The sequence below is a fragment of the Macaca mulatta genome, chromosome 7 (genome assembly GCF_049350105.2).
Source record: "Macaca mulatta isolate MMU2019108-1 chromosome 7, T2T-MMU8v2.0, whole genome shotgun sequence".
In the NCBI taxonomy this organism is placed as follows: Eukaryota; Metazoa; Chordata; class Mammalia; order Primates; family Cercopithecidae; genus Macaca; species Macaca mulatta.
Genome location: NC_133412.1, coordinates 94159136 through 94183604, shown reverse-complemented (window position 1 = coordinate 94183604; position 24469 = coordinate 94159136). Strand labels below are relative to the sequence as shown.

The window sequence follows — 24469 nt, the reverse complement described above, 5'->3', positions numbered from 1 at the left end:
TGAAGGATGTAGCTAGCTCCAAAGGCATACTTCCATTTCAGACTCAAGCCTGACCAAGGGAATAATCCAGACTAGTTGTGGTGTGACAGTTTTCTCTTTCATTCACATTCAACAAATACTTATTGAGAGTGGAAGACTGAACTGTTTTCATGAGCTGTTTGGCTGAGGCTCCTCTGAGATGCCTCAACACATCCTTTTTCTCACCTCATCTTCCTGGGCCTTCCGGCCTCCAAGCACATTGGTTGACAGGTAGACCTGGGCTTTCTTTCGTTTATTGCATGCCTGTAGGCTGGGTTTTATGGGGAAACGCAGCCTCATCCAGTACTCTAGAACCCCGAACTCTTCTCCACCAGCTCCTGGGCAGCAGAAAGTATGAGAGCAGGGAGAATACAGATGGTGTGGCAAGGATCAAGAACAAAGACAAAGGAAGAAAATAAGAAACCACCAGAAAAGCAACTGTAGGCTTTGGGAAATTCTGCATTGGTGCTTAGGAGCTGCAGGAAGCCAACAGCACTTACCAATCAGTGTGGCCAAGCCATGGACTTTCTCCACAGTCTCTAGCACCCTGTCAAAGCAAATCCATCCTGCAGCAAGAGTGTTGTGTTCACTGGCCACAGCCTGGTGTAGATCAAGCCGGGCTGAAGCCTCTTGAAGGTAGTGTAAGAAAAGGGAATCTGTCTCCATCACATACTGGGAGGTGAAGTCATAGAGGGGCTGTGGCCCCACAGATAACGGGGTACAGTGGGTTTCAAAGTCATAGAAGGAATAGGTGCAGAAAGTGGTAGGTTGGGTATCTCCAGCTTGAGCTAGGGCGGCAGATGTCAGGAAGGCCTGGTGGATGTGCAGTTCAAAAAGATTCTCACCCTGATGCAGCAGAGAAATATCCACTTTATCCTCATCTCCATGGGCTGGCAGTGTTTCCAAACATAATGACAACTGTCGGGTGCCATAAGCAACATCTTTGAGCTGTTCTAGAGGGGAAAGAAAACTGCCTATCCATTAAAGAGTAGGGAGTTCTTTCTCAGGGTAGAGGAGGGTGGACAAAAGAAATATAAAACACATGGTGGAAGTCCAAGTTGTGATTATTTCAAGAAACCACGTGATTCAAAAAGAAAAGCAACAGAATGACATCTGGGAGCATTGAATTTTGACAGCCAAATAATCCAATGCCAGCCTTAGGGAGAAGGTACAAAAGGAGGGATTGGAAAGTAGACGCTAAACTTACGAAAACACTGGGGGCACATTTTGTCTTATATATGACATTGTTTTGGCGTACATCGTGGCCCTATGAATTAATTGGTAATTCCATAAGAGAAGTACTAGAAACACAAAAATATGAATATTTCTCTAAGTTTGGTATATTGGCCATGGAGATAATAGCAAGTTGAAGACATAGTGTCTATGACATTACATTGAGTACCACCGAGAAATGCTTCTCCTTCTCCAGCCAGGTCAGTCACCAGATCTTTCATTCTTTTCAGAATTTGGTTTCAACATAAGAAGGCAAAAAGTACATTATAAGTTAAAGAGTAATGGAGTAAAAAGTGGGAAAGGAGACTTACTGGAAAGAGGTAGGAAATATTGGCAGTGGGATGTAAAGATAGGTAGACAGTCTAGCAAATCTGGGTATTATCTCCCAAGTCCAACCAATCACAAACTTTGATATATAGCCTGCTTCAAATTGGGGAATATTTGAGTCATCACAGTGTGCTGCTGCTGCTGAAGGTCCTATTTTAAGAGTTAAAGCAGTAGAATAAAATATTCTGGATACATCAGAATGTCTTCATGACACACACACACACACACACACGAATAAGGAGACTATTTTCTTAATTAACAACATTAATATAATTAAATAGAATATACTTAAAATTTTGCATTACATGATGCAGGAGTAATAATCTCAGCATAAAAATAATTTCTATAAATGAAGAGGATACTGTTAAGAAGTGGGCAAAGGATAGGAATGGTCAATTCTCAAAAGGAATAATACAAATAACTGGTGAACATAGAAAAACTCGTTATCCTTATCAGTGATCAAAGAACTATTAGCTAAAGCAAATAAATCTTCAGACATAGGTAGGAGCAGTGACCTTTTATCAGACTCACCCTGACATGGATAAATTATGGCCCAGAGACACTTATGTGCTTTTATTCTTTTTTTTCTTTTTTCTTTTTGAGACAGAGTTTCACTCTTGTTGCCCAGGCTAGAATGCAATGGCCCAGTCTCGGCTCACTGCAACCTCTGCCTCTCAGGTTCAAGTGATTCTCCTGTCTCAGCCTCCCAAGTAGCTGGGATGACAGATGTCCACCACCACGCCCAGCAGCTAATTTTTGTATTTTTAGTAGTGATGGGGTTTCACGATGTTGGCCAGGCTGGTCTCGAACTCCTGACCTCAGGCAATCCACCCGCCTTGTCCTCCCAAAGTGTTGGGATTACAGGCGTGAGCCACTGTGCCCAGCCATGTCCATTTATTCTATTCCATGCTCACTAAGAAACCTACTTACTGATTTTGCTTCCTGAAAGAGGGCTGCCCTGGACTGTGGTTCCAAATTTCTCATGGCAGCAATGGAATAGCCACTATTGTAAAATAACAGACATTTGGGTTTAAATATCAGCTTCTGGTTAATTTGGTTTCTGTGAGTCACATCTTTCACCACTGGGTATAAAAATAAAGCCAAGCGTCTTGACAAACAAGCCTGAGACCAGGCTCTGGTCAGCAGTGACTACACTAAGTATAGGAGGCACCACAATATGAAACTTGCATTCAGTGTCCAGCCAGCTGCCCTGTCACTGTCGGCATCCTCAAACTGCAACAACGATTTTAGAGACTTTAAGACAGAAATCACTGACAATAATAACAGGAGATGAGTGATGAAGTTCTATTATCTGACTAAAACTGCTTTGAGGAAACAGTGACTAGGAGAGAGGGACAGGGGAAAGGAGCAAGAGAGAAAGAATGAGAGAGACAGAGCGAGAGAGAGAGATTGTGTGTTACACTACCACCCTGAGAGCCAACAGTGACGTTCATTCTCACAACAGAATTAAGCCCCTGGAAGCAATTGCTGGGCCCTCTTGAAACTCCACAGAGAAATCAGAAAAACATGATGGAGGGAAAGAAGCTGCTAACATGTATTAAAACAACAAAGATGGGCCGGGAGCAGTGGCTTAGGCCTGTAATCCCAGCACTTCGGGAGGCCGAGGCGGGTGGATCACCTGAGGTCAGGAGTTCCAGACCAACCTAGCCAACATGGTGAAACCCCATCTCTACTAAAAATACAAAAAATTAGCCAGGTGTGGTGGCGGACATCTGTCATCCCAGCTACTTGGGAGGCTGAGGCAGGAGAATCACTTGAACCTGGAAGGCGGAGGTTGCAGTGAGCCAAGATCGCACCACTGCACTCCAGCCTGGGCAACAGAGCAAGAGTCCATCTCAAAAACAAACAAAAAACAACAAAAATGATAGGATAAAGAACAAGAGGGATGAGTCATATGCTAAAGAGATGAGAGGCGCCCTTCTTGACAAGTACACAGAGTGGAACGCAGGCGTTAGCTGTGGAAGGGCTCCAAAGTGAGGAGAACAAAGGACTAAGACTTGCCAGATGTTGGAAGGTCATGGCTTCTTAAAATACCTTCCAGCTGCTTGATACGGTTATTCTTGAGGTCTAGTAATCGAGTCAACCTCTCCAGCTTTTCTTTGTGATCTCTATTATCATTGTCAGCTTTTGTCATCATTGCCTCCAGTTCCTCCTGAAACAAAATAATGTCTGAACTTTTCTATCTCAGTGGCCTAAAACCAAACAGCATAAAAAATGTGGCACTGGCTAGGTCAAGAAGACTGCTACCCTTAGCTGGGCAGGTTCACCCACTAAAAGAAGGTTTGGTTTCCTTGAAGACCCCTCCAAGACTAGTTGTGCTATCAGTGAGGTAGGGTGGTTCCTAGGACTGGCAAAATTTGAACCCAGAAGCCTTATGCTTGCCATTGGCATGGGCTGGTCCCATCACTGACTCCTAGTGCCAAGGTGCCATGGGCACAAGTGAGTCCTCAAGTTCTTCAAAGGATAGCCATTCTGTGTTTGCTCAGGATAGCACACCACCTGGCATCAGCCCTGGAAACTTAGGTCTTGCTTCATTCCCAGTCCTGTGAGTGGTTCCCACGTCCCTATTATCCATCCCCTTCCTGTACCATCTTTCCTTGCACCTGATAACACACGTTGATTTTGCGCTGCAGAATAAGCATGTCCCTGGTCTTTTCTAGTTCCAGTGTGGTCTCTGCATGTGATACTTGCAACTCATTTAGCACCTGGGACAGTTTCTTTTCTTCTTGGTTGTTGGGTTCACTTGGCTGTAGAGGGAAACGCATTGGTAAAAGGGAGTACAAATATGACAGGTAAAGTAATAACGATTCTCCATAAAACAGTTGTTGGTAGTAGTAAAATACTAGCAGCAGAAACTACTCCAAAATGTAAAAGAGGACCTGTATTACTTCACAAGTGCTCTTTCCCCTAGTCCTCATGTTCAGCAGCAGCAGTGAAGGGAGATCATACAGCCACTAACGACTGTTTGCTCTTCCACAGATCTTTTCAAGTCCTCATCTGAAAAAGATTCTAAATTTTATGAGCTTCAAAGAGTGGAAGAAATGGGTGGAGCTCATGAAGTTCTCTACTCTCAGCCTTCTCATAGTTTTCCAAAAAGTGTCCTCAAGCCAGGCATGGTGGCTCACACCTGTAATCCCAGCACTTTGGGAGGCTGAGTTGGGTGGATCACCTGAGGTCAGGAGTTCGAGACCAGCCTGGCCAAAAAGGCGAAACCCTGTCTCTACTAAAAATACAAAAAAATTAGCCGGCTGTGGTGGCAAGCACCTGTAATCCCAGCTACCCGGGAGGCTGAGGCAGGATAATTGCTTGAACCCGGGAGGCAAAGACTTCAGTGAGCCAAGATTGTGCCGTTGCACTCCAGCCTGGGAAACAAGAGCGAAACTCCATCTCAAAAAAAAGTTAAAAAAAAAGTCCTCAGTCAGGACAAAATATTATTTAGTTAGTTTTCTAATCTTGTCATCTTTCCTAGGGATATTTGCCAGAGATCTTTCTGCCGAGTGGACTAGTTTGTTTAAAGAGGCTCTTACCTGGATCTGAGTATTCTCTTGGAACACAGCTGGGTGAGTGGCTGCTTCAGATTGGCTGTCAGGAGGTTGGGAAATTGTGGCTGCCTTTTGGAGGAGCTCTACTTCCTGTTTATGCTTCTGAAGTATGTTGGTGACTTCAAGCTTCAGATCCTCATTTTGGGCTGGGGAAAAAATAATCCAGAAATTTGAAACTCTGTAGTTATTTATCACCATGGTCAGAGCTGGATCAAGTGTGAATTGAATCTTCCCACTAAGGTTTAATTAATGTTATAAATTTGAGAAGCAATTCTCTATTATTTCTACAGAGGAGGACTCTAGCTTATTGACTCAGTAAACTGAGGTGATACTACCTGCGCTCCGAAAACAAAAGACACCTGCAGAACAGAGTGGAAAGTGGAACAACAATAACAACACAAAACAGGAAGGGAATCACTTGACTGACTAGGGCTATCCAAACTTTTTGACAGCACCATCGAAACAAGTATCTCACCAACTCCACCCCCACTCCATTCTGACTTCTAGGTCATTAGCTCTCTGTGACACCCATCTTCACACCCACCCTGGCCTGGATGGAGGATGGGCATTTCTGTGTTCCAATGTGTGTGTGTGTTTCTTTTTCTCCTTAGACAGTCTCACTCCATCACTCAGGAGTCAACCTCTCCAGCTTTTCTTTGTGGTGCGATCTTGGCTCCCTGCAACCTCTGCCTCTAGGGTGCAACGATTCTTGTGCCTCAGCCTCCCAAGTAGCTGGTATTACAGGCGCGCGAAACTACAAATGGCTAATTTTCATGTTTTTAGTAGAGATGGGGTTTCACCATGTTGGCTAGGCTGGTCTCAAACTCCTGGCCTCATGTGATCTGCTGACCTCGGCCTCCCAATGTGCTGGGATTACAGGCAGGAGCCACCACACCAGGTTGTGTGTGTGTTTTTCACAGAAGAAAGGTAATCAGTGAGCAGATTGTTTCATCATCATGCATTAGAGAAGGGATTAAATTAGATTGCCCTGAAGGTCCTTACAAGACTTCACTTGTACTTCATACATACTAATTGGCATGTGCTCCTAAACTTTATTCTTTTGTGGTTCTTGCCTCTATTTTTCTTGATTTCATATTTCTTTTCCTTCAGTTTCCTATTTGAATACACTAAAACCTGATGAGATATAAATTTGATAAGACTAAATATTCAGGTCCAGGCTAGGAAAAAGTAATAAGATGAAGGTCTTTTTGACAGTATTTTAAAATGTTCCAAATACCTATCTCCTGAGATCCAAGAGTTAAGACGGGGGTGAAATGGCAGTGGTAACCAAGAATAGTAATTTGCTTCTCAATTTCAAGAATTGGGTAGAAAAAAAAAAAAAAGTCTTCCAGTTACCTCTAAAATAATGAGAATGATAAAAGACAGAGAAATTCACTTTCAATACTTTCAGCCAGGTGTAGTGGCTTACACCTGCAATCCCAGCACTCTGCGAGGCTGGGGGGGATGGATCACTTGAGGTCAGTTTGAGACCAGCCTGGCCAACATAGTGAACCCTTGTCTCTACTAAAATATACAAAAAATTAGCTGGGTGTAGTGGTGGGCACCTGTAAGCCCAGCAACTTGGGAGGCTGAGGCAGGAGAATCTCTTAAACCTGGGAGGCAGAGGTTGCAGTGAGCCAAGATCACATCACTGTGCTCCACCCTGGGTGACAGAGCGAGACTCTCTCAGAAAAAACAAACAAACAAAACAAAACAAAATAAAATTTTCAATAAACTGAATGTTTGAAAAACATAATAAATTAAGAACTGGCAGGCCAGGCGCAGTGGCGCACGTCTGTAATCCCAGCACTTTGGGAAGCTGAGGCTGGTGGATTATCTGAGGTCAGAAGTTCACGACCAGCCTGACTAACATGTAAAATCCCATCTCTACTAAATATGAAAAAAAATAGCCAGGCGTGGTGGTGCATGCCTGTAATCCGAGCTACTTGGGAGGCTGAGATAGGAGAATCGCTTGTACCTGGGAGGTGGAGGTTGCAGTGAGCTGAGATTGCGCCATTGTACTTAAGCCTGGGCAACAAGAGCAAAACTCCACCTCAGAAAAAAACAAAAACAAAAGCAAACAAACAAACAAACAAAAAAACTAGCATCTTCTCAAATGGAAAGACATTATACAGGAAAAAGTATACATGAGAGATAGGTAAGTGTCATGCTTTCCTGATCGTAGATCTGATCTATTGCTAGTGTTCTCATTCTAGTTACCTACAATCCACAAAAGAATAGGATCAAGTGAGGGGATTGAAGAAATGATGCCTCAAGTGCTCTTCTCCCACACCAGAGGTAGAGGATGCCACATGTGCAAGAGCTCTTCAAGGTCCAACCTACCTTTCTCCCTGGACAGATCAAGTAAAACTTTTCTTTTCTCCTCCAGCTCAGCATCCAACTGATCCTGCAGCTGAGAGACTTGCTGCTGCAGCTGTTCTGCTATGAGCTCGTTGCTCCAGTGGGGCTGACTACTGCTGTCCAGCATGCTGACAACAGAAAGCAAGCTCTCAGATGGATACCCCAAGGTGTGTGATATGACGTCTTTATTATCCAGGTTCAGCATCTCCTGGACCTAGTTCCTCATTCATTCCCCTACATGTTTTTTTCTGCCCCTTGCTTTATTCATAACTGTCATTTACCAACTGCCTTGGAACTTTTGAGTCCTACTAAGTTATTGCTCAGTACCACTTCCGTTTAGGTCTCAGATATCTCACTTAGCAAACATCCCAAGTCATATCCATTTCCCAAGGAACTTCTCCATCATGATGGCTATCTTTAGTCAGGGAACTATGTACCAAGACATTCCCAGCCCTCCTGGATGAGAAATGAAAAACAAAATCTTCCTTGTTTCATACCCCATGCCTCTATCTACCTTCACCAACGGCTAGAGAATGTTTGTCTTTGACCTAGATTATAAACTACTATGCTGAAGGGCAGGAATTAAACTTTCAAAAACTGTATCCTCCACCCTATTGCATCAAGCTGTCAGAGCAGACCCATTCTGAGTATAAAATACACATGGCTGGTTCCTTTTTTTTTTTTTTTTTTTGAGGCATGGTGGCGCACACCAGTGGTCCTGAGCTGTTACCCGGGTTGGACTGCAGGAGTGCAGTCTTGGCTCACTGCAACCTCCACCTCCCAGGTTCAAGCGATTCTCCTGCCTCAGCCTCCTGAGTAGCTGGGATTACGGGCACCCACCACCAGGTCCAGCTAATTTTTGTATTTTTTTTTTTTCCTGAAACAGAGTCTTGCTGTGTGGCTCAGGCTGGAGTGCAGTGACGCAATCTGGGCTCACTGCAAGCTCCGTCTCCCGGGTTTACGCCATTCTCCTGCCTCAGCCTCCCGAGTAGCTGGGACTGCAGGAACTTGCCACCATGCCTGGCTAATTTTTTCTGTATTTTTAGTAGAGATGGGGTTTCACCATTTTAGCCAGGATGGTCTCGATCTCCTGACCTTGTGATCCACCCGCCTTGGCCTCCCAAAGTGCTGGGATTACAGACTTGAGCCACCGTGCCTGGCCTAATTTTTGTATTTTTAATAGAGGGGACTTCACAATGCTGGCTGTGCTGGTCTTGAACTCCTGACCTCAGGTGATCCACCTGCCTCGGCCTCCCAAAGTGCAGCGATTATAGGTGTGAGCCACCATGCCCAGCCACATGGCTAGTTCTTGATCATTCATAAAAATGAAATGACACGAATAATCAATTGTTTCTTTTTATGTTTTATTTTGTATTTATCAATTTAATAAATGTGGTTTAAAAATAATTTATCGGGCTGGGCGCAGTGGCTCATGCCTGTAATCCCAGCACTTTGCAAGGCCAAGGAGAGTGGATCACGAGGTCAAGAGTTCGAGACCAGCCTGGCCAACACAGTGAAATGCCGTCTCTACTAAAAATACAAAAAGTAGCGGGTGTGGTGGCAGGTGCCTGTAATCCTAGCTACTTGGGAGGCTGAGGCTGGAGAATCGCTTGGACCCAGGAGGCAGAGGTTGCAGTGAACCGAGATTATACCACTGCACACCAGCCCAGGTAACAGTGCGAGACTCCATCTCAAAAAATAAATAAATAACTCACCGGCCAGGCCGGGTGGTTCCCACCTGTAATCCCAGCACTTTGGGAGGCCAAGGTAGTCAGATTATCTGAGGTCAGGGGTTCAAGGCCAGCCTGGCCAACATGGTGAAACCCTATCTCCATTAAAAATACAAAAACTGGCTGGGCACGGTGGCTCACACCTGTAATCCCAGTGCTTTGAGAGGCCGAAGTGGGTGGATCTTGAGGTCAGGAGTTGGAGACAGCCTGGCCAACATGGTGAAACCCTGTCTCTACTAAAAATACAAAAAATTAGCCAGGTGTGGTGGCAGGCACCTGTAATTCCAGCTACTTGGGAGGCTGAGGCAGAATAATCGCTTAAACCCAGGAGGCAGGCGTCGCAGTGAGCTGAGACTGTGCCACTGCACTCCAGCCTGGGCAACAGAGTGAGACTTCATCTCAAAAAAAAAAAAAACACCACAAAAATTAGCCAGGCATGGTGGCACACACCAGTGGCCCCAGCTACTTGTGAGGCTGAGGAAGGAGAATTGCTTGAACCTAGGAGGCAGAGGTTGCACTGAGCCGAGATCACGCCACTGCACTCCACCCTGGGCAACAGAGTGAGACTCTGCCTCAAAAAAAAAAAAATAATAATAATAATAATAATAACTTACTTAGGCAAGTATTAACATTTCTTGGCATTTCCTGACCATTACCATGTAAAGACTCAAGAAAATAGCATTTTGAGTGATGAAGGAGAGAGGCAAATAGTAATGTCTATCACAGAGTAATGTCTATCAAAGTGGATACTCCCCACACTGCTTTATTTCACTGAGATGAAGAACATCAGTTGTTCCCAGGTGCTCCCATAAGACCTCCTCAATCTACCCCCTGCTGCCTTTTACTAGATCAAAAGGTACTTTTAAGCTGTTTTTTTTTTTTTTTTTTTTGAGACGGAGTCTCGCTGTGTCGCCCAGGCTGGAGTGCAGTGGCACAATCTCGGCTCACTGCAAGTTCCGCCTCCCCGGTTCACGTCATTCTCCTGCCTCAGCTTCCCGAGCAGCTGGGACTACAGGTGCACGCCGCCACACCTGGCTAATTTTTTGTATTTTTAGTAGAGACAGGGTTTCACCATGTTAGCCAGGATGGTCTCGATCTCCTGACCTTGTGATCTGCCGGCCTCGGCCTCCCAAAGTGCTGGGATTATAGGCATGAGTCACCGAACCCAGCCTGGTACTTTTAAGTTTTCAAAACTTTTTTTCTTTTACTTACAGGTTGTTTTTTTGTTTGAGAGTCTCACTTTCTCACTGCACTGCACTGCACATAGCTCAATACAGCCTTGACCTCCTGGGCTCAAGCGATCCTCCTGCCTCAGTCTTCTGAGTATCTGGGAATACAGATGCACCCGACCATGCCCAGCTAATTTTTTTTTTTTTTTTGTGAGACAGAGTCTTGTTCTGTTGCCCAGGCTGGAGTGCAGTGGCACAATCTCGGCTCACTGCAACCTCCACCTCCCAGGTCCAAGCAGTTCACCCTGCCTCAGCCTCCCAAGTATCTGGCATTACAGGTGCCTGCCACTACGCCCAGCTAATTTTTTGTATTTTTAGTGCAGACAGTGTTTTGCCATGTTGCTCAGGCTGGTCTCGAACTCCTGTGCTCAGGCAATCTGCCCACCTTGGCCTCCCAAAGTGATAGGAGTACAGGCGTGAGCCACTGTGCCCAGCTGCCCAGCTAATTTTTCTTTTTTTTGAGATGGAGTTTTGCTCTTGTTGCCCAGGTTGGAGTGCAATGGCCTGATCTCGGCTCACCGCAACCTCTGCCTCCTGGGTTCAAGTGATTCTCTGTGCCCGGCCGGCTAATTTTCAAAATAATTTGTGGAGGGGGTTTCGTCATGTTGCACAGGCTGGTCGTGAACCCCTGAGCTCCAGAGATCCTCCTGCCTCAGCCTCCCAAAGTGCTGGGATTACAGGAATGAGCCACCATGCCAGGCCACTTCCAGTTATTTTTAATTATAAAATTAATGCATGAATACATATTCATTGTGAAAAATTAGAATAATATATCAGCATATAGAATAGGCCAGGGTGGTGGCTCACGCCTGTAATCCCAACGCTTTGGAAGGCCGAGGCAAGCAGATCACTTGAGCCCAGGAGTTGGAGACCAGCCTGGGCAATCTGACAAAACCCCATCTCTGCACAATATAGAAACTATTAGCCAGGTGTGGCGGCGTGTGCCTGTGGTCCCAGCTACTCGGGAGGCTGAGGTGGGAAAATCACTTGAGCCTGGGAGTTCAAGACCAGCCTGGGCAACATGGCAAAACACCATCTCTACAAAAAATACAAAAATTAACCAGGCATGGTGGTGTGCACCTGTGGTCCCAGCTCCTTGGGAGGCTGAGGTGGGAAGATTGCTTAAGTCTGAGAGGTGGTGATCACAGTGAGCTGACACCACTGCACTCCAGCCTAGGTAACAGAGTGAAACCCCATCTCAAAAAAAAAAAAAAAAAAGAATAAAAGTGAAGGTGAAGGTGCCCCTTGCTTTATTCGAATCCTCTTATCTCATTAAAGGTTTGTGGAAACATACAGATACATAACATAAACCATGTCAGAGTTAACATATTCATTTTCAGCTTGCTTTTTCTTTTAACAATATATCTATCTCTCTCTTTTTTTTTTTTTTTTTTTTGAGATGGAGTCTCGCTCTGTCGGCCAGGCTGGAGTCCAGTGGCGCAATCTCAGCTCGCTGCAACCTCCGCCTCCCGGGTTCAAGCGATTCTCCTGCCTCAGTCATCTGAGCAGCTGGGATTACAGGTGCGCGCCACCACGCCCAGCTAATTTTTGTATTTTCAGTAGAGACGGGGCTTTGTCATGTTGGTCAGGCTGGTCTTGAACTCCTGACCTCGTGATCCGGCCGCCTTGGCCTCCCAAAATGCTAGGATTACAGGCATGAGCCACCGCGCCCAGCCATCTATCTCATTTTTAACAGCTGCATAGCACTTCATTGTGAGGAAGCAACATGCTTTATGTAATCAATCTTTTATCAGCGATTTCCTTTTTGTTTGTTTATTTATTTTTGTTTTTTTGCTATTACTAACAGGGCAGTAATTAATATTCCTTTTTTTTTTTTCCCCTTTTTGTGGAGAACAGGGTCTCACTATATTGCCCAGACAGGTCTCGAACTACTAGGCTCAAGTTATTCTCCCACCTCTGCATCCTTAAGTGCTAGGATTACAGGTGTGAGCTGCTGCACCCAGCAACATTCTTCTTATATATATTTGCACATACACAAGAGAATTTTTTCATTTTGATTCCCCACCGCCTCCCCAAAAAATTTGGCAGACATGGTGGCTCATGCCTGTAATCCCAGCATTTTGAGAGGCTGATGCAGGCAGATAACTTGAGCCCAGGAGTTTGAGACCAGCCTGGGCAACCTGAAAAAACCCTGTCTCTACAAAAAATAGAAAAAAATTAGCCAGGTGTGGCAGCGCACACCTGTAGTCCCAGCTACTGGGGAGGCTGAGGTGGGAGGATTGCTTGAGCCTGGGAGACTGGGGCTGCAGTAAGCCTAGAATGCCACTGTATTCCAGCCTGGACGACAGAGAGAGATTATGTCTCAAAAAAAGAAAAAGGAATTGCCGGTTTAAAAAAAAAAAAAAAGGCAGAAGAGGCAGGAGAATTGCTTGAACCCGGATCGCAGAGGTTGCAGTGAGCCAAGATCGCACCACTGCACTCCAGCCTGGGTAGCAGAGCGAGACTCCACCTCAAAAAGAAAAAAAGGAAAGAAAAAAGATATGCACATTTAACATTTTAATAGTGTTAAATTCCCTTCCAAAAGGCTGCCAATGTATATTCTCACTAACAATATTGAGTACCAATTTCCCCATATATTTATTAATGCTAGGTATTAGGAATGAACTTTCTATAACGTCTTTCATAGTAACAATGCTCTGGGACCCAAATGTGGTACTCACTTTTCTAAGAGTTTGTCATAATTGTCATTCAGCAATTTTCGTTCTGTTTCCAAATCTTCAACTCTCTCCTGAAACTAAGAGTGATAGTAGTCCTTGAGATAAAATTTAAAAATCTATTCCCCCGCACAGGATTTCCCTTTTCCATGGCAGGGAGGGGTGTGGGTGAGAGCCTTTCTATCGCCATCTCCAATGTCTATGAGAAGCCATTCAACTAGAAAGACTTGAACCAACTGAAGGTTGGCTAGAAACTTTCATTGGAATTAATGAGGATTTTCCAAAATAAATCTTCATTGTCTCTGGGTTTCTACTGTTAGGGAAGCAGCAAAACATTATGAAAGAGCAAGGACTTTGGAAAACAGACATAAGTATAAATCCGAGCTTTGCCCCTAATGGTGTAATCTAAAACAAATGATTTAACCACTTGGAGCTTCGTTTTTGTCCTTTGAAAGAATGCAATACTCATATTGTTGCTAAGATACACATTCTAACATCCCTGAAGTTGAAATGTAGATGGTATCTTTCAACTATTATTATTTACCTCCTTCAGAGTCATCTGCAAGATAGACACATCTTCCAGTTGGCTCTTCAAGCTCATAGCCTTCTTGCTTTCTTCCTTCAGCTCTGCCCTGAGCTCATTCACTTGGTTGAGGAGGGCCTCATGGGCTGCACTCAGGATTCCCTGATTCTGGGGCAAAAGGAAAGTACCTCTAGGAATGGTCATATCACTCAGCACGAGTGGTCTCCAGACACCAGCAACCCTAGCATTCTCTAAGAGATGTCACAAAGAATGACTATGATTAATAGTGTATTAACTTTGTACTGTTAGTTTACCCTGTTTTTCACCCTAGCATTTCTCTGGAAGTATAATTTCCCTGGTAGGTAGGGTTTTCCATTCTGGGCAATTTTAGTACATCATTTGAGCCTTAATTTTCTTTTCTTGTATTTAGTTATTTATTTATTGAGACAGTCTCGCTCTGTTGCCCAGGCTGGAGTGCAATGGTGCTTGGCTCACTGCAACCTCTGCCTACCGGGTTCAAGCAATTCTCCTGCCTTAGCCTGCTAAGTAGCTGGGATTACAGGCATGAGCCACCACGTCCGGCTAATTTTTGTATTTTTTTTTTTTTTTTTTTTTTTTTGTTTTTTGAGACGGAGTCTCGCTCTGTCGCCCAGGCTGGAGTGCAGTGGCGCGATCTCGGCTCACTGCAAGCTCCGCCTCCTGGGTTTACGCCATTCTCCTGCCTCAGCCTCCTGAGTAGCTGGGACTACAGGCGCCCGCCACCGCGCCCGGCTAATTTTTTGTATTTTTAGTAGAGACGGGGTTTCACCGTGGTCTCGATCTCCTGACCTTGTGATCCGCCCGCCTCGGCCTCCCAAAGTGCTGGGATTACAGGCGTGAGCCACCGCGCCCGGCCATTTTTGTATTTTTAATAGAGATGGGGTTTCTCCATGTTGGCCAGGCTGGTCTCGAACTCCTGACCTCAGGTCATCCACCTGCCTTGGCCCCCCAATGTGCTGGGATTACAGGCGTGAGCCACCGTGCCTGGCCCCTGAGCCTGAATTTTCTCAAGGTTCAAATTAATCCCTAGTTCTAAATTAGTTGCCACCTTCCAAAGCTGCCTTCACTTTCTAAGCTATTTGACTGTTTTTTTATGATGATTTATTTCTCCGTTTGTACCTAGAAAAGTGACATGTTAACTCTAGAAGTTCTCTGTGTGTTTCTGGTGGACTCCTCTGGTGAGGCACAGCTGGGTGGTCTCGTTTGGAACCCTGTCTTAGTGGTGATTCTTAAGCACAGACATTCACCCAGCTTCACATGCAGCCCACTCACAGTGGTGAATAAGGCCAAATATTTAAGACCATCTGAGAACACTGGCAACAACTTTGTTTATATCTCATCACTTCACACATGCTTGAAGAATACTCAAGTTTTGAGCAAATACTATAATTTGCTTCAGCAATAGGCTTAAAAATTCCACGCCAAATATTTCTCAACTCCAATCTCATATTTCAACTTTTATGAAAACAGTGCAATAAGTATCTTTTGATAATAGTATCATTTTTAACAGAAACTATATGACATAATAACATTGATTTAGTTAGCTAAATTCTGGTGTTATGTTACTTGGAGATGAACATAGATTTCTTTGAGTTTGATTTTTCTGGTTACAAAGAAACGGAGACTCAATTCTCATTAAGTACCTTCTGGAGCAAGGTTTCGTATGCCTGGAAGAAAGAAATTATTATTATTTTATTAATTTATCAATTTCACGATATATTTATGACTGTAATATAAATGCTTAACGTTTTTAAAGACATTATAAAAATCCCACAAAACAAGTCAATTTGTGTACTTGTTTACTAATTGTTGCTATTTTTCCCCTGCCCTAGCTTGCCAAGTAGTATGTGATTGCAATCTTTCACACCATTTCTCAAAAAATAATGAAGGGTCATTTATTCACATTTGCATTGTACTTAGCGGATTATCCAAGAAAAATGTTTAATCTTAAACTAGGTACTATTACTTAGCATGCTTCAGAAAGATCTCCTCGGTTTTAGAAAAAAAAATAATGATCATAACAACAGGTATAATTAGTTGAGTAGTTGTTATGTGTTATATGTTACTATGTGTTTCATTACCTGCTACATGATGATCATTATAATCATTTCACATATATTATCTCATTTAATCTCTGTAGCAAACATGAGAGGTAAGTTTTTGTTTTTGTTTTTGAGACAGTCTCACTCTGTCACCCAGGCTGGAGTGCTGTGGCACAATCTCGGCTCACTGCAAACTCCGCCTCCCAGGTTCAAGCAATTCTCCTGCCTCTGCCTCCCAAGTAGCTGAGATTACAGGTGCCCCCACCACACCCAGCTAATTTTTGTATTTTAGTAGAGACTAAAATACCATGTTGGCCAGGCTGGTCTCAGACTCCTGACCTCAGATGATCCACCCGCCTCGGCCTCCCAATCTTTTTTTTTTTTTTTTTAAAGTTCAAGTAATCTTTTTGAGAGAAAAAAAAAAATTGATGGTATCAACTTGCTTAAAACCCTTTCACACAGCTCTCTGCTGTCTATGGCATAAAGTCTAAATTCCTAGCATGTTCTGTCTTTAATGACAACAAGAAAAAAATTCTTAGTGTGTTCTCCATGACCAGGTTCCTGATGTTTCTCACCTCTGCTCTCACGGAAAGCCCCTCCTTTCTCTTGCACACTTATTAACACATGCTAATCTTTTAATATTTCAGTATTTAACTCACAAATCTATTTCTTTATCAATTCTTTTCTTTTTTCTTTTTTTGAGACAAAATCTCACGCTGTCACCCAGGCTGGAGTGCGGTATCAGGATCTCGGCTCACTGCAACCTCTGCCTCCTGGGCTGGAGCACTCAAGCAATCCTTCTGCCTCAGCCTCCAGAGTAGCTAGGACACAGGCACATATCACGATGCCCGGCTAATTTTTGTATTTTCGGTAGAGATGAGGTTTCGCCATGTTGTCTGGGCTGGTCTCGAATTCCTGGGCTCAAGTTATCCTCCCTCCTTGACCTCCCAAAGTGCTGGGTTTACAGGCTCGAGCCACGGCACCCATCCTTTTCTGATCTAGCACTGTTATAGGAGTTATTAAAACTAATTTTAGGCAGATAGAGAGAAAAAGCGGTCCTTGGAAAGTTTTCACGTCCTTTAAAGCAGCTCCAGAAACGTTTTTTGTCTAACAGGAAAGCCCCGGCTCTTACAGCCGCGCTGGCAACCTTTGATATGCAAATATAGGTCTTTAGAAACTGGGTCCACCCAAACATGGCGATTCCCGCCCTCGTCTTCCTGCCCTTGCCCCAACGTGTACCTGGCAACATGGCCACCCCCACCAATCCCCACGTGTGTGTAACATCATGGCGCCCTGTATTTGCATACTTTTAAGGCTAGGGTAGGAGGGCCAGTTTTTTCCACAGGCTACATGAGCGACATGCGTGGTCAAACCAATCCCTGAGCCCTATGCAAATCAGACACCACCTCCTCCTGCCTACTTATATAAGCAGCCACCTTTCCCCCGCATATGGGTCTCTTCTCTCGGCTTTGGAATATTCCTCCCTTTGTGTCTGTAGAGGGGAGCTTCTTCCGTCTTTGTTCTCCCTTCTTTCTTGCCTATTAAACTCTCCGCTCCTTAAAGCCGCTCCACATGTGTCCCTGTCGTTTTATCTAATTCACGTGAGACAAGAGCCCTGGTGTTCCTCCACTCATCAAAGCCATATCAGCACCTCACCCACTGGTGAGTCTGACTACTCTCTCTTTTGTGTCCTGCCCATACTCTGCATACGCATAGTTGAATTTGTTTACTTGTTCTCTCATTCCTATAAACGCCTTGAAGGCAGATGTTACCTTATTTATCTTTGTAATCTCTGTATCCGTGTGCTTTGCAATTCCAGGTACTGGATAGATATTTGTTCAATAAAAGGATGGTGCTGACGTTACTTTGACCCTTGAGACTCTATTTCCACCAATCAGATATTAGTTTCTAATGTGTGATAATGCTAAATGTACTTACCCTGAGGGCAGTCGTCAGGCTTAGAAAATATAATGACGGTAAATATCCGGGACAGAGTGCAGCTCACAGAAAGTGCTAAAAGGCTAGTTTCCTTCCCTTCCCCTGTGCTTTTTGGCTTCCTAATTTAATCACATTCTGGTTTGTGGTCTTTGTAGGGGACCTTAACCCTTACACAAGTTAACTCCACTCTATTTCACCTTAACAGGCAGAGCTTGAGCCTTCTTCTTAATAGAGAAATAATGGGAAATACTGGGAAAAGAATATACTCCGAGCTGTAAGGCTTGGATTTGAATATCACTTATAAATTGTGTGACCTTAGACAAGTAACTTAGTCTTTCTGAATTGTGGCTTCCCATATGTAAAATGGAGAAAATAATAGGAATCTCTTATTTGGGGTTCCCCCCACCAAGAAAGCACAGCTCATGGTGGCAACTCACCTCTTGAACTTCTGTTAATTGTGCTTTTGTCATAACCAATGAGGCATTTCTTTCATGTAAGAGCTTCTTAAGTCGAATCAGCTCTACCTTCTCTTTAATGGAAGCTCTGCAGAGAAAGGTGCTAAATTATTCTGTCTGAACATGGACAGAATTAAAGACATTTTCTCCTTGACTGTGCCCCAATAAGAATACCTCCCTCTTGTCTCTTGCCTCCCCCTTCCCCATACTAGAACAGAAGTATGTGTATGTACACTCTAGTAAATAATGTCCTTTCTCCCGTTTCTCATCACGCCAGCCAAGATTTGATAGAGATCACTAACCTTAAGCTTATGTTCTGAGAAAAGATAATAACTACTTTTTAAAATGATGGTGTTCATAATTTCTCATAAACCTTGCAATGTCAAGCTAGGTCTCAGCCTTGTTTCCTTAGAGAAGCCAGTGAGGTTTGAATGTGCTAGAAAACTTAAAAAGAAGATTATGAACCAGGCACTGTGGCTCACGCCTATAATCCCAGCACTTTGGGAGGCTGAGGCGGGCAGATGGCCTGAGGTCGGGAGTTGGAGACCAGCCTGGGCAACATGGCAAAACCTCGTCTTTACTAAAAATACAAAAATCAGACGGGTGTGGTGGCAGAAGCCTGTAATCCCAACTACTATGAACGCTGGGCAAGAGAATCGCTTGAACTCCGGGAGGCTGAGGTTGCAGTGAGCCGAAATCACGTCACTGCACTCCAGCTTGGGCAACAGAGTGAGACTCTGTCTCAAAAAATAACAGAAGTGGCCGAGTGCGGTGGCTCAGGCCTGTAATCCCAACACTTTGGGAAGTTGAGGCAGGCAGATCACGAGGTCAAGAGATTGAGACTGAAAGGAGCTGGGCACATTCCTCAGCCCCGGGCTCAAAACTCCCTGAGCCTAGTACAAACACATCCCATCCTCCCATCCCACCACATACCGCCATATATCTCTCAAACTCCCTGAGCCCAGTACAAACACCACCTGGAAAGTCTCCAATAAGGAGACAGCCGTTCAAGGTTACTGAAAGCGCGGGAGCCAAAAGGAATTTCTTTGTTCCCCTGCAACTTTCGGGCTATAAAAAGCAAACGCTCGCGTTGTTCGGGGCCCTCTTGTATGCTGTGGAATGGAAGGACCAGGTTCGAACTTGTAGTAAAGATCCTTGCCGCTTGGCTTTGACTCTGGACTCTGGTGGTCTTCTTTGGGGAACAAACAGTCTGGGCATTACAAGACCATCCTGACCAACATGATGAGACCCCATCTCTACTAAAAATACAAAAATTAGTTGAGCGTGGGGGGTGTGCACCTGTAGTCTCAGCTACTCAGGAGGCTGAGGCAGGAGAATCGCTTGAACCTGGGAGGAGGAGGTTGCAGTGAGTTGAGATTGCACCACTGCACTCCATCCAGCCTGGCGACAACAGAGCGAGACTCTGTCTCAAAAAATAATGATAATAATAATAATAGTAAAATACACCCGGCACAGTGGCTCACGCTTATAATCCCAGCACTTTGGAAGGCTGAGGCGGGTGGATCACGAGGTCAAGAGATTGAGACCATCCTGGCCAACGTGGTGAAACCCCGTCTCTACTAAAAATACAAAAATTAGCTGTGCATGGTGGCGCACACCTGTAGTCCCAGCTACTCGGGAGGCTGAGGCAGGAGAATCACCTGAACCTGGCAGGTGGAGGTTGCAGTGAGCTGAGTTTGCACCACTGCACTCCAGCCTGGGTGACAGAGTGAGTCTCTGTCTCGGAAAAGAAAAAAATAATAAAATAAAATAATAGAAGATTAGGCCGGGAGCAGTGACTCACGCCTGTAATCCCAGCACTTTGGGAGGCCAAGGCAGGCAGATCACCTGAGGTCAGGAGTTCGAGACCAGCCTGGCCAACATGGTGAAACCCTGTCTCTACTAAAAATATAAAAATTAGGCCGGGCGCGGTGGCTCAAGCCTGTAATCCCAGCACTTTGGGAGGCCAAGACGGGCAGATCACGAGGTCACAAGATCAAGACCATCTTGGCTAGCAAGGTGAAACCCCGTCTCTACTAAAAAAATACCAAAAAAAAAAAACTAGCTGGGCGAGGTGGTGGGCACCGGTAGTCCCAGCTACTCGGGAGGCTGAGGCAGGGGAATGGCGTGAACCCGGGAGGTGGAGCTTGCAGTGAGCTGAGAGGCGGCCACTGCACTCCAGCCTGGGCGACAGAGCGAGACTCCGTCTCAAAAAAAAAAAATTATCCAGGCAAGGTGGTGGATGCCTGTAATCCCAGCTACTCAGAAGGCTGAGGCAGGAGAATATGCTTGAACCTGGGAGACAGGTTGCCATGAGCTGACAAGGTGCCACTACACTTCAGCCTGGGCAACAAAGTGAGACTCTGTCTCAAAAAAAAAAAAAAAAAAAAAAGAAGACTATTATTCCTGAACCTAGGAGCTCACGTTTTCTTTATTGTTTGAAAGATTGAAAGAGACACTGGAGAGGATTTGAGTTCACTCCACTCTATCTCATTGAGTCCCTGTCTAGCTGCTTATTAGAATAACCTGGAGCGATCTTAAAATTACACTGCCTGAATTCTACCCCCAAATAATTGAAAGGGAATCTCAGAGATGGGGCCCAGGAATCTATTATTTATTTATTTATTTATTTTTTTTTTTGAGACGGAGTCTTGCTCTGTTGCCCAGGCTGGAGTGCAGTAGTAGCGTGATCTTGGCCCACTGCAACCCCTGCCTCCCGGGTTCAAGCTATTCTCCTGCCTCAGCCTCCCGAGTAGCTGGAATTACAGGCATGAGTCACCACACCCGGCTAATTTTTGTATTTTCAGTAGAGATGGGGATTCACCATGTTGCCCAGGCTGTTCTCGATCTCCTGACGACAAATGATACACCCACCTTGGCCTCCCAAAGTACTGGGATTACAGGCGTAAGCCACCACACCGGGCCTGGATCTGTGGTTTTAAAATGTCTCCAGGTTGAAAACTTATATCCATACAAAAAACTACACATAATGTTAATAGCAGCTTTATTCATAATTGCCAAAACTTGGAAGCAACTAAGACATCCTTCAGTAGCTGAATGGATAAATAAACTGGTACATATAGACAATTGAATGTTATTTGGTGTTTTGAAAAAATGAGCTTTCAAACCATTAAAAGACATGGAGGAAACTTAAATGCATGTTACTAAGTGAAAGAAGCCAATCTGAAAAGGCCACATACTATATAATCCCAACTATATGACGTTCTAGAAGAGGCAAAACTGGAGACAGTAAAAAGATCAGTGCTTGCCAGGGCTGGAGGTAAAAGACATGACTAGGTGGAACACAGAGGATTTTTATGGCAGTGAGGCTATTCTGTATGATGCTATAATGATGGATACATGTCCTTATACATTTGTCAAAACCCATGGAATGTATAACACCAAGAGTTAACCCTAATGTAAACTATTAAAGGACGGTCAATGTAATGATATGTCAATGTAGTTTCACTGATTGTAACAAATGCACCACTCTGGTATGGGTTGCTGACAGTTGGGGAGGCTGTGTGGGTATGGAGGCAGTGGGTATACAGGGACTCTATTTCCTGCTTAATTTTGCTATAAAACTAAAACTTGTCTGAAAAATATATTTTTAAAAAAGTTATCCAGGACTTGATGCACAGAGAGGGCTAAGAATCCCTATCTGGTGATGAGGATGAAGTAGTTTTCCTTCTATATAGTGAAGCAGCAAATATCCTATTATACATAAACATCCCCTTTAGGTTAATCCCTCCTTCCTTCCCTCCCTCCCGTCCTTCTTTCCTTCCTTCCTCTCTCTCTCTTACTTTCTTTCCTCCCTCCCTCCCTCTCTCTCTCTTTCTTTCTTTCTCCTCTCCCTCCCCTCCCCTCCCACGCCCTCCTCTCCCTTCTTTCTTTTCTATCTTTCTTTTTTTTTTTTTTTGACAGAGTTTTGTTCTTGTTGCCCAGGCTGGAGTGCAATGGTGCAATCTCGGCTCACTGCAATCTCGGCCTCCCAGGTTCAAGGGATTTTCCTGCCTCAGCCTCCTGAGTTGCTGGGATTACAGGTGCTGGCCACCACACCCCCTAATTTTTTTTGTATTTTTAGTAGAGATGGGGTTTCACCATGTTGGCCAGGCTGGTCTTGAACTCCCGATCTCAGGTGATCCAGCTGCCTTGTTCTCCCAAAGTGCTAGGATTACAGGCGTGAGCCACTGCGCCCAGCAGGTTAATTCATTTCTTTTCTTTTCTTTTCTTTTTTTTTTTTTTTTTTTTTTTTTTTTTTTTTGAGACAGAGTCTCGCTCTGTCGCCCAGGCTGGAGTGCAGTGGCGCAATCTCGGCTCACTGCAAGCTCCGCCTCCCAAGTTCACGCCATTCTCCTGCCTCAGCCTCCTGAGTAGCTGGGACTACAGGCGCCCGCCACCGCGCCCGGCTAATTTTTTGTATTTTTAGTAGAAACGGGGTTTCACCGTGGTCTCGATCTCCTGACCTTGTGATCCGCCCGCCTTGGCCTCCCAAAGTGCTGGGATTACAGGCGTGAGCCACCGCGCCCGGCCTTTTTTTTTTTTTTTTTGAGACCAAGTTTTGTTCTTGTCGCCTAGGCGTGCAATGGCATGATCTCGGCTCACTGCAACCTCCGCCTCCCGGGTTCAAGTGATTCTCCTGCCTCAGCCTCCCTAGTAGCTGGGATTTACAGGTGCCTGCCACCATGCCTGGCTAATTTTTGTATTTTTAGTAGAGACAGGGTTTCCCCATGTTGGCAAAGCTGGTCTCGAACACCTGACCTCAAGTGATCTGCCTGCCTCGGCCTCCCAAAGTGCTGGGATTACAGGCGTGATCCACTGTGCCCGCAGGTTAATCCATTTCTTAACCTACGAGGGACTCCATGTCTACTACTCAGATTGAATTTAATCCCAAACACTCTGTTTTCCTCTGAGATGGAGGAAAGGTGTAAATGAGCTTTTTCAGTTCATTCTGGTTTGAGGCATGGAGTGCCACACTCTTACCGAAGCTCTGCAGCCTTCTGAGCACACTCCAATGAGCTTCTCTGTTCAAAATTTTCATCTTTAGGCCACATTTTCTCAGGAGACTTGGGTGGCTCTTCCACTTGCATGGTATTGCTGGCCATGGTGTGGGCACTGTTAGGCATGCATAAACCAAAGGGTTTAGCCATACTTACGACATTGCTGAAAGAAATTATACTGTTAGAACCAGAAATACTAAATACAAAAAGGATACTTCGAAACTGTTGTTACAGGAGTTTAGAACTGGGTTCTCACACATACAAAAATAAGTTAAATGAGTCAGTAATCTTGGTACATGTCAAGGAAAATCTTATAGAATACAGCTTTCAAATGTCAAACAAAGACACAAAGGAATTATGGGCCAGGCGTGGTGGCTCACACCTGTAATCCCAGCACTTTGGGAGGCCAAGGTGAGTGGATCACAAGGTCAGGAGTTGGAGACCAGCCTGGCCAACATAGTGAAACCCTGTCTCTACTAAAAATACAAAAATTTTGTATAGTAGTCCCAGCTACTCGGGAGGCTGAGGCAGGAGAATCGCTTGAACCCGGGAGGCAGGGGTTGCCGTGAACCAAGATCACGCTACTGCACTCCAGCCTGGGCAACAGAGCAAGACTCCGTCTCAAAAAAAAAAAAAAAAAAGGAATTAATTATGACCTAAGGAAAAAAATATAAATGGAAATAGAGGGAATACTTTCAATTGAGAAAAGGACTTTTATTTTCATTTCCTCAGAGAACAGAGAGAAGCTTGTTTTCCAGTTTTAAGCAATGAAGTTGGAATTTGACCTAGGGTTGACTTTCATCTTCCCTGATCATGCTGAAAAGACTCAAATCACCAACATTCACTTGTTCCCTAATGATATCTTTGTAATTAAAGTGGCAGGAATAACAACATGGGATAAATAAGAAGAACTCACAGTTCGCTGTGTTCACTGGCTATTTCACCTCCGTTTTCATTTGTCGCATGCTCCTTAAACGATGGAGGGGCTGTGTAGCTCAGCCTGTCCCTTGGCCCTAAAAGTTTAGACAGAAGATGCAGACTCTGGCAACAGTACCCTCCAGAACACCAAGTGCTGAAACTGGAACGTGAAGGGCTGGACATAGAGAGTCTTGAGACCTGGGTGAAACCCTTATATCACAACTGGTCCCCGAGGAACAGTTTTTTTTTTTCACTCTTGCAAAACAAGTGAGTAAGTACAAATAGGAAGAAAAAAGAAAGGTAGAAGCTTGTCCAGGGCAGAGACTGTGTGTCTAACTCTACCCATCTTTATCTCTAGTGCCCGGTACATAACCAGTGGCCAGCTATGCTGAACTGTTAAATAGAACTGAAATTTAAA

The 24469-nt window shown here is 44.6% G+C and overlaps 1 protein-coding gene across 4 annotated transcripts in view; it reads right to left on the bottom strand.

Moving 5' to 3' along the window:
* Positions 1-24469, bottom strand: part of RPGRIP1 (RPGR interacting protein 1) — a 78710-nt gene that overhangs the window by 30411 nt on the left and 23830 nt on the right. For 2 of the 4 annotated variants that reach the window (XM_077940589.1, XM_077940591.1), the window contains exons 1-4: positions 7485-7774; positions 5127-5287; positions 4203-4346; positions 3601-3751 (exon numbers count right to left, since the gene is read on the bottom strand). In XM_077940589.1, the coding sequence (XP_077796715.1) occupies positions 3601-3751; positions 4203-4346; positions 5127-5287; positions 7485-7707 (679 nt within the window). In that variant the 5' untranslated portion in view covers positions 7708-7774. Of the gene's footprint in view, positions 1-204; positions 357-518; positions 972-3600; positions 3752-4202; positions 4347-5126; positions 5288-7484; positions 7775-13142; positions 13217-13680; positions 13828-15341; positions 15366-18115; positions 18222-23116; positions 23330-24049; positions 24147-24469 lie in introns of those variants that run through there. The other 2 variants (XM_077940587.1, XM_077940588.1) reach the window with 2 other exon arrangements.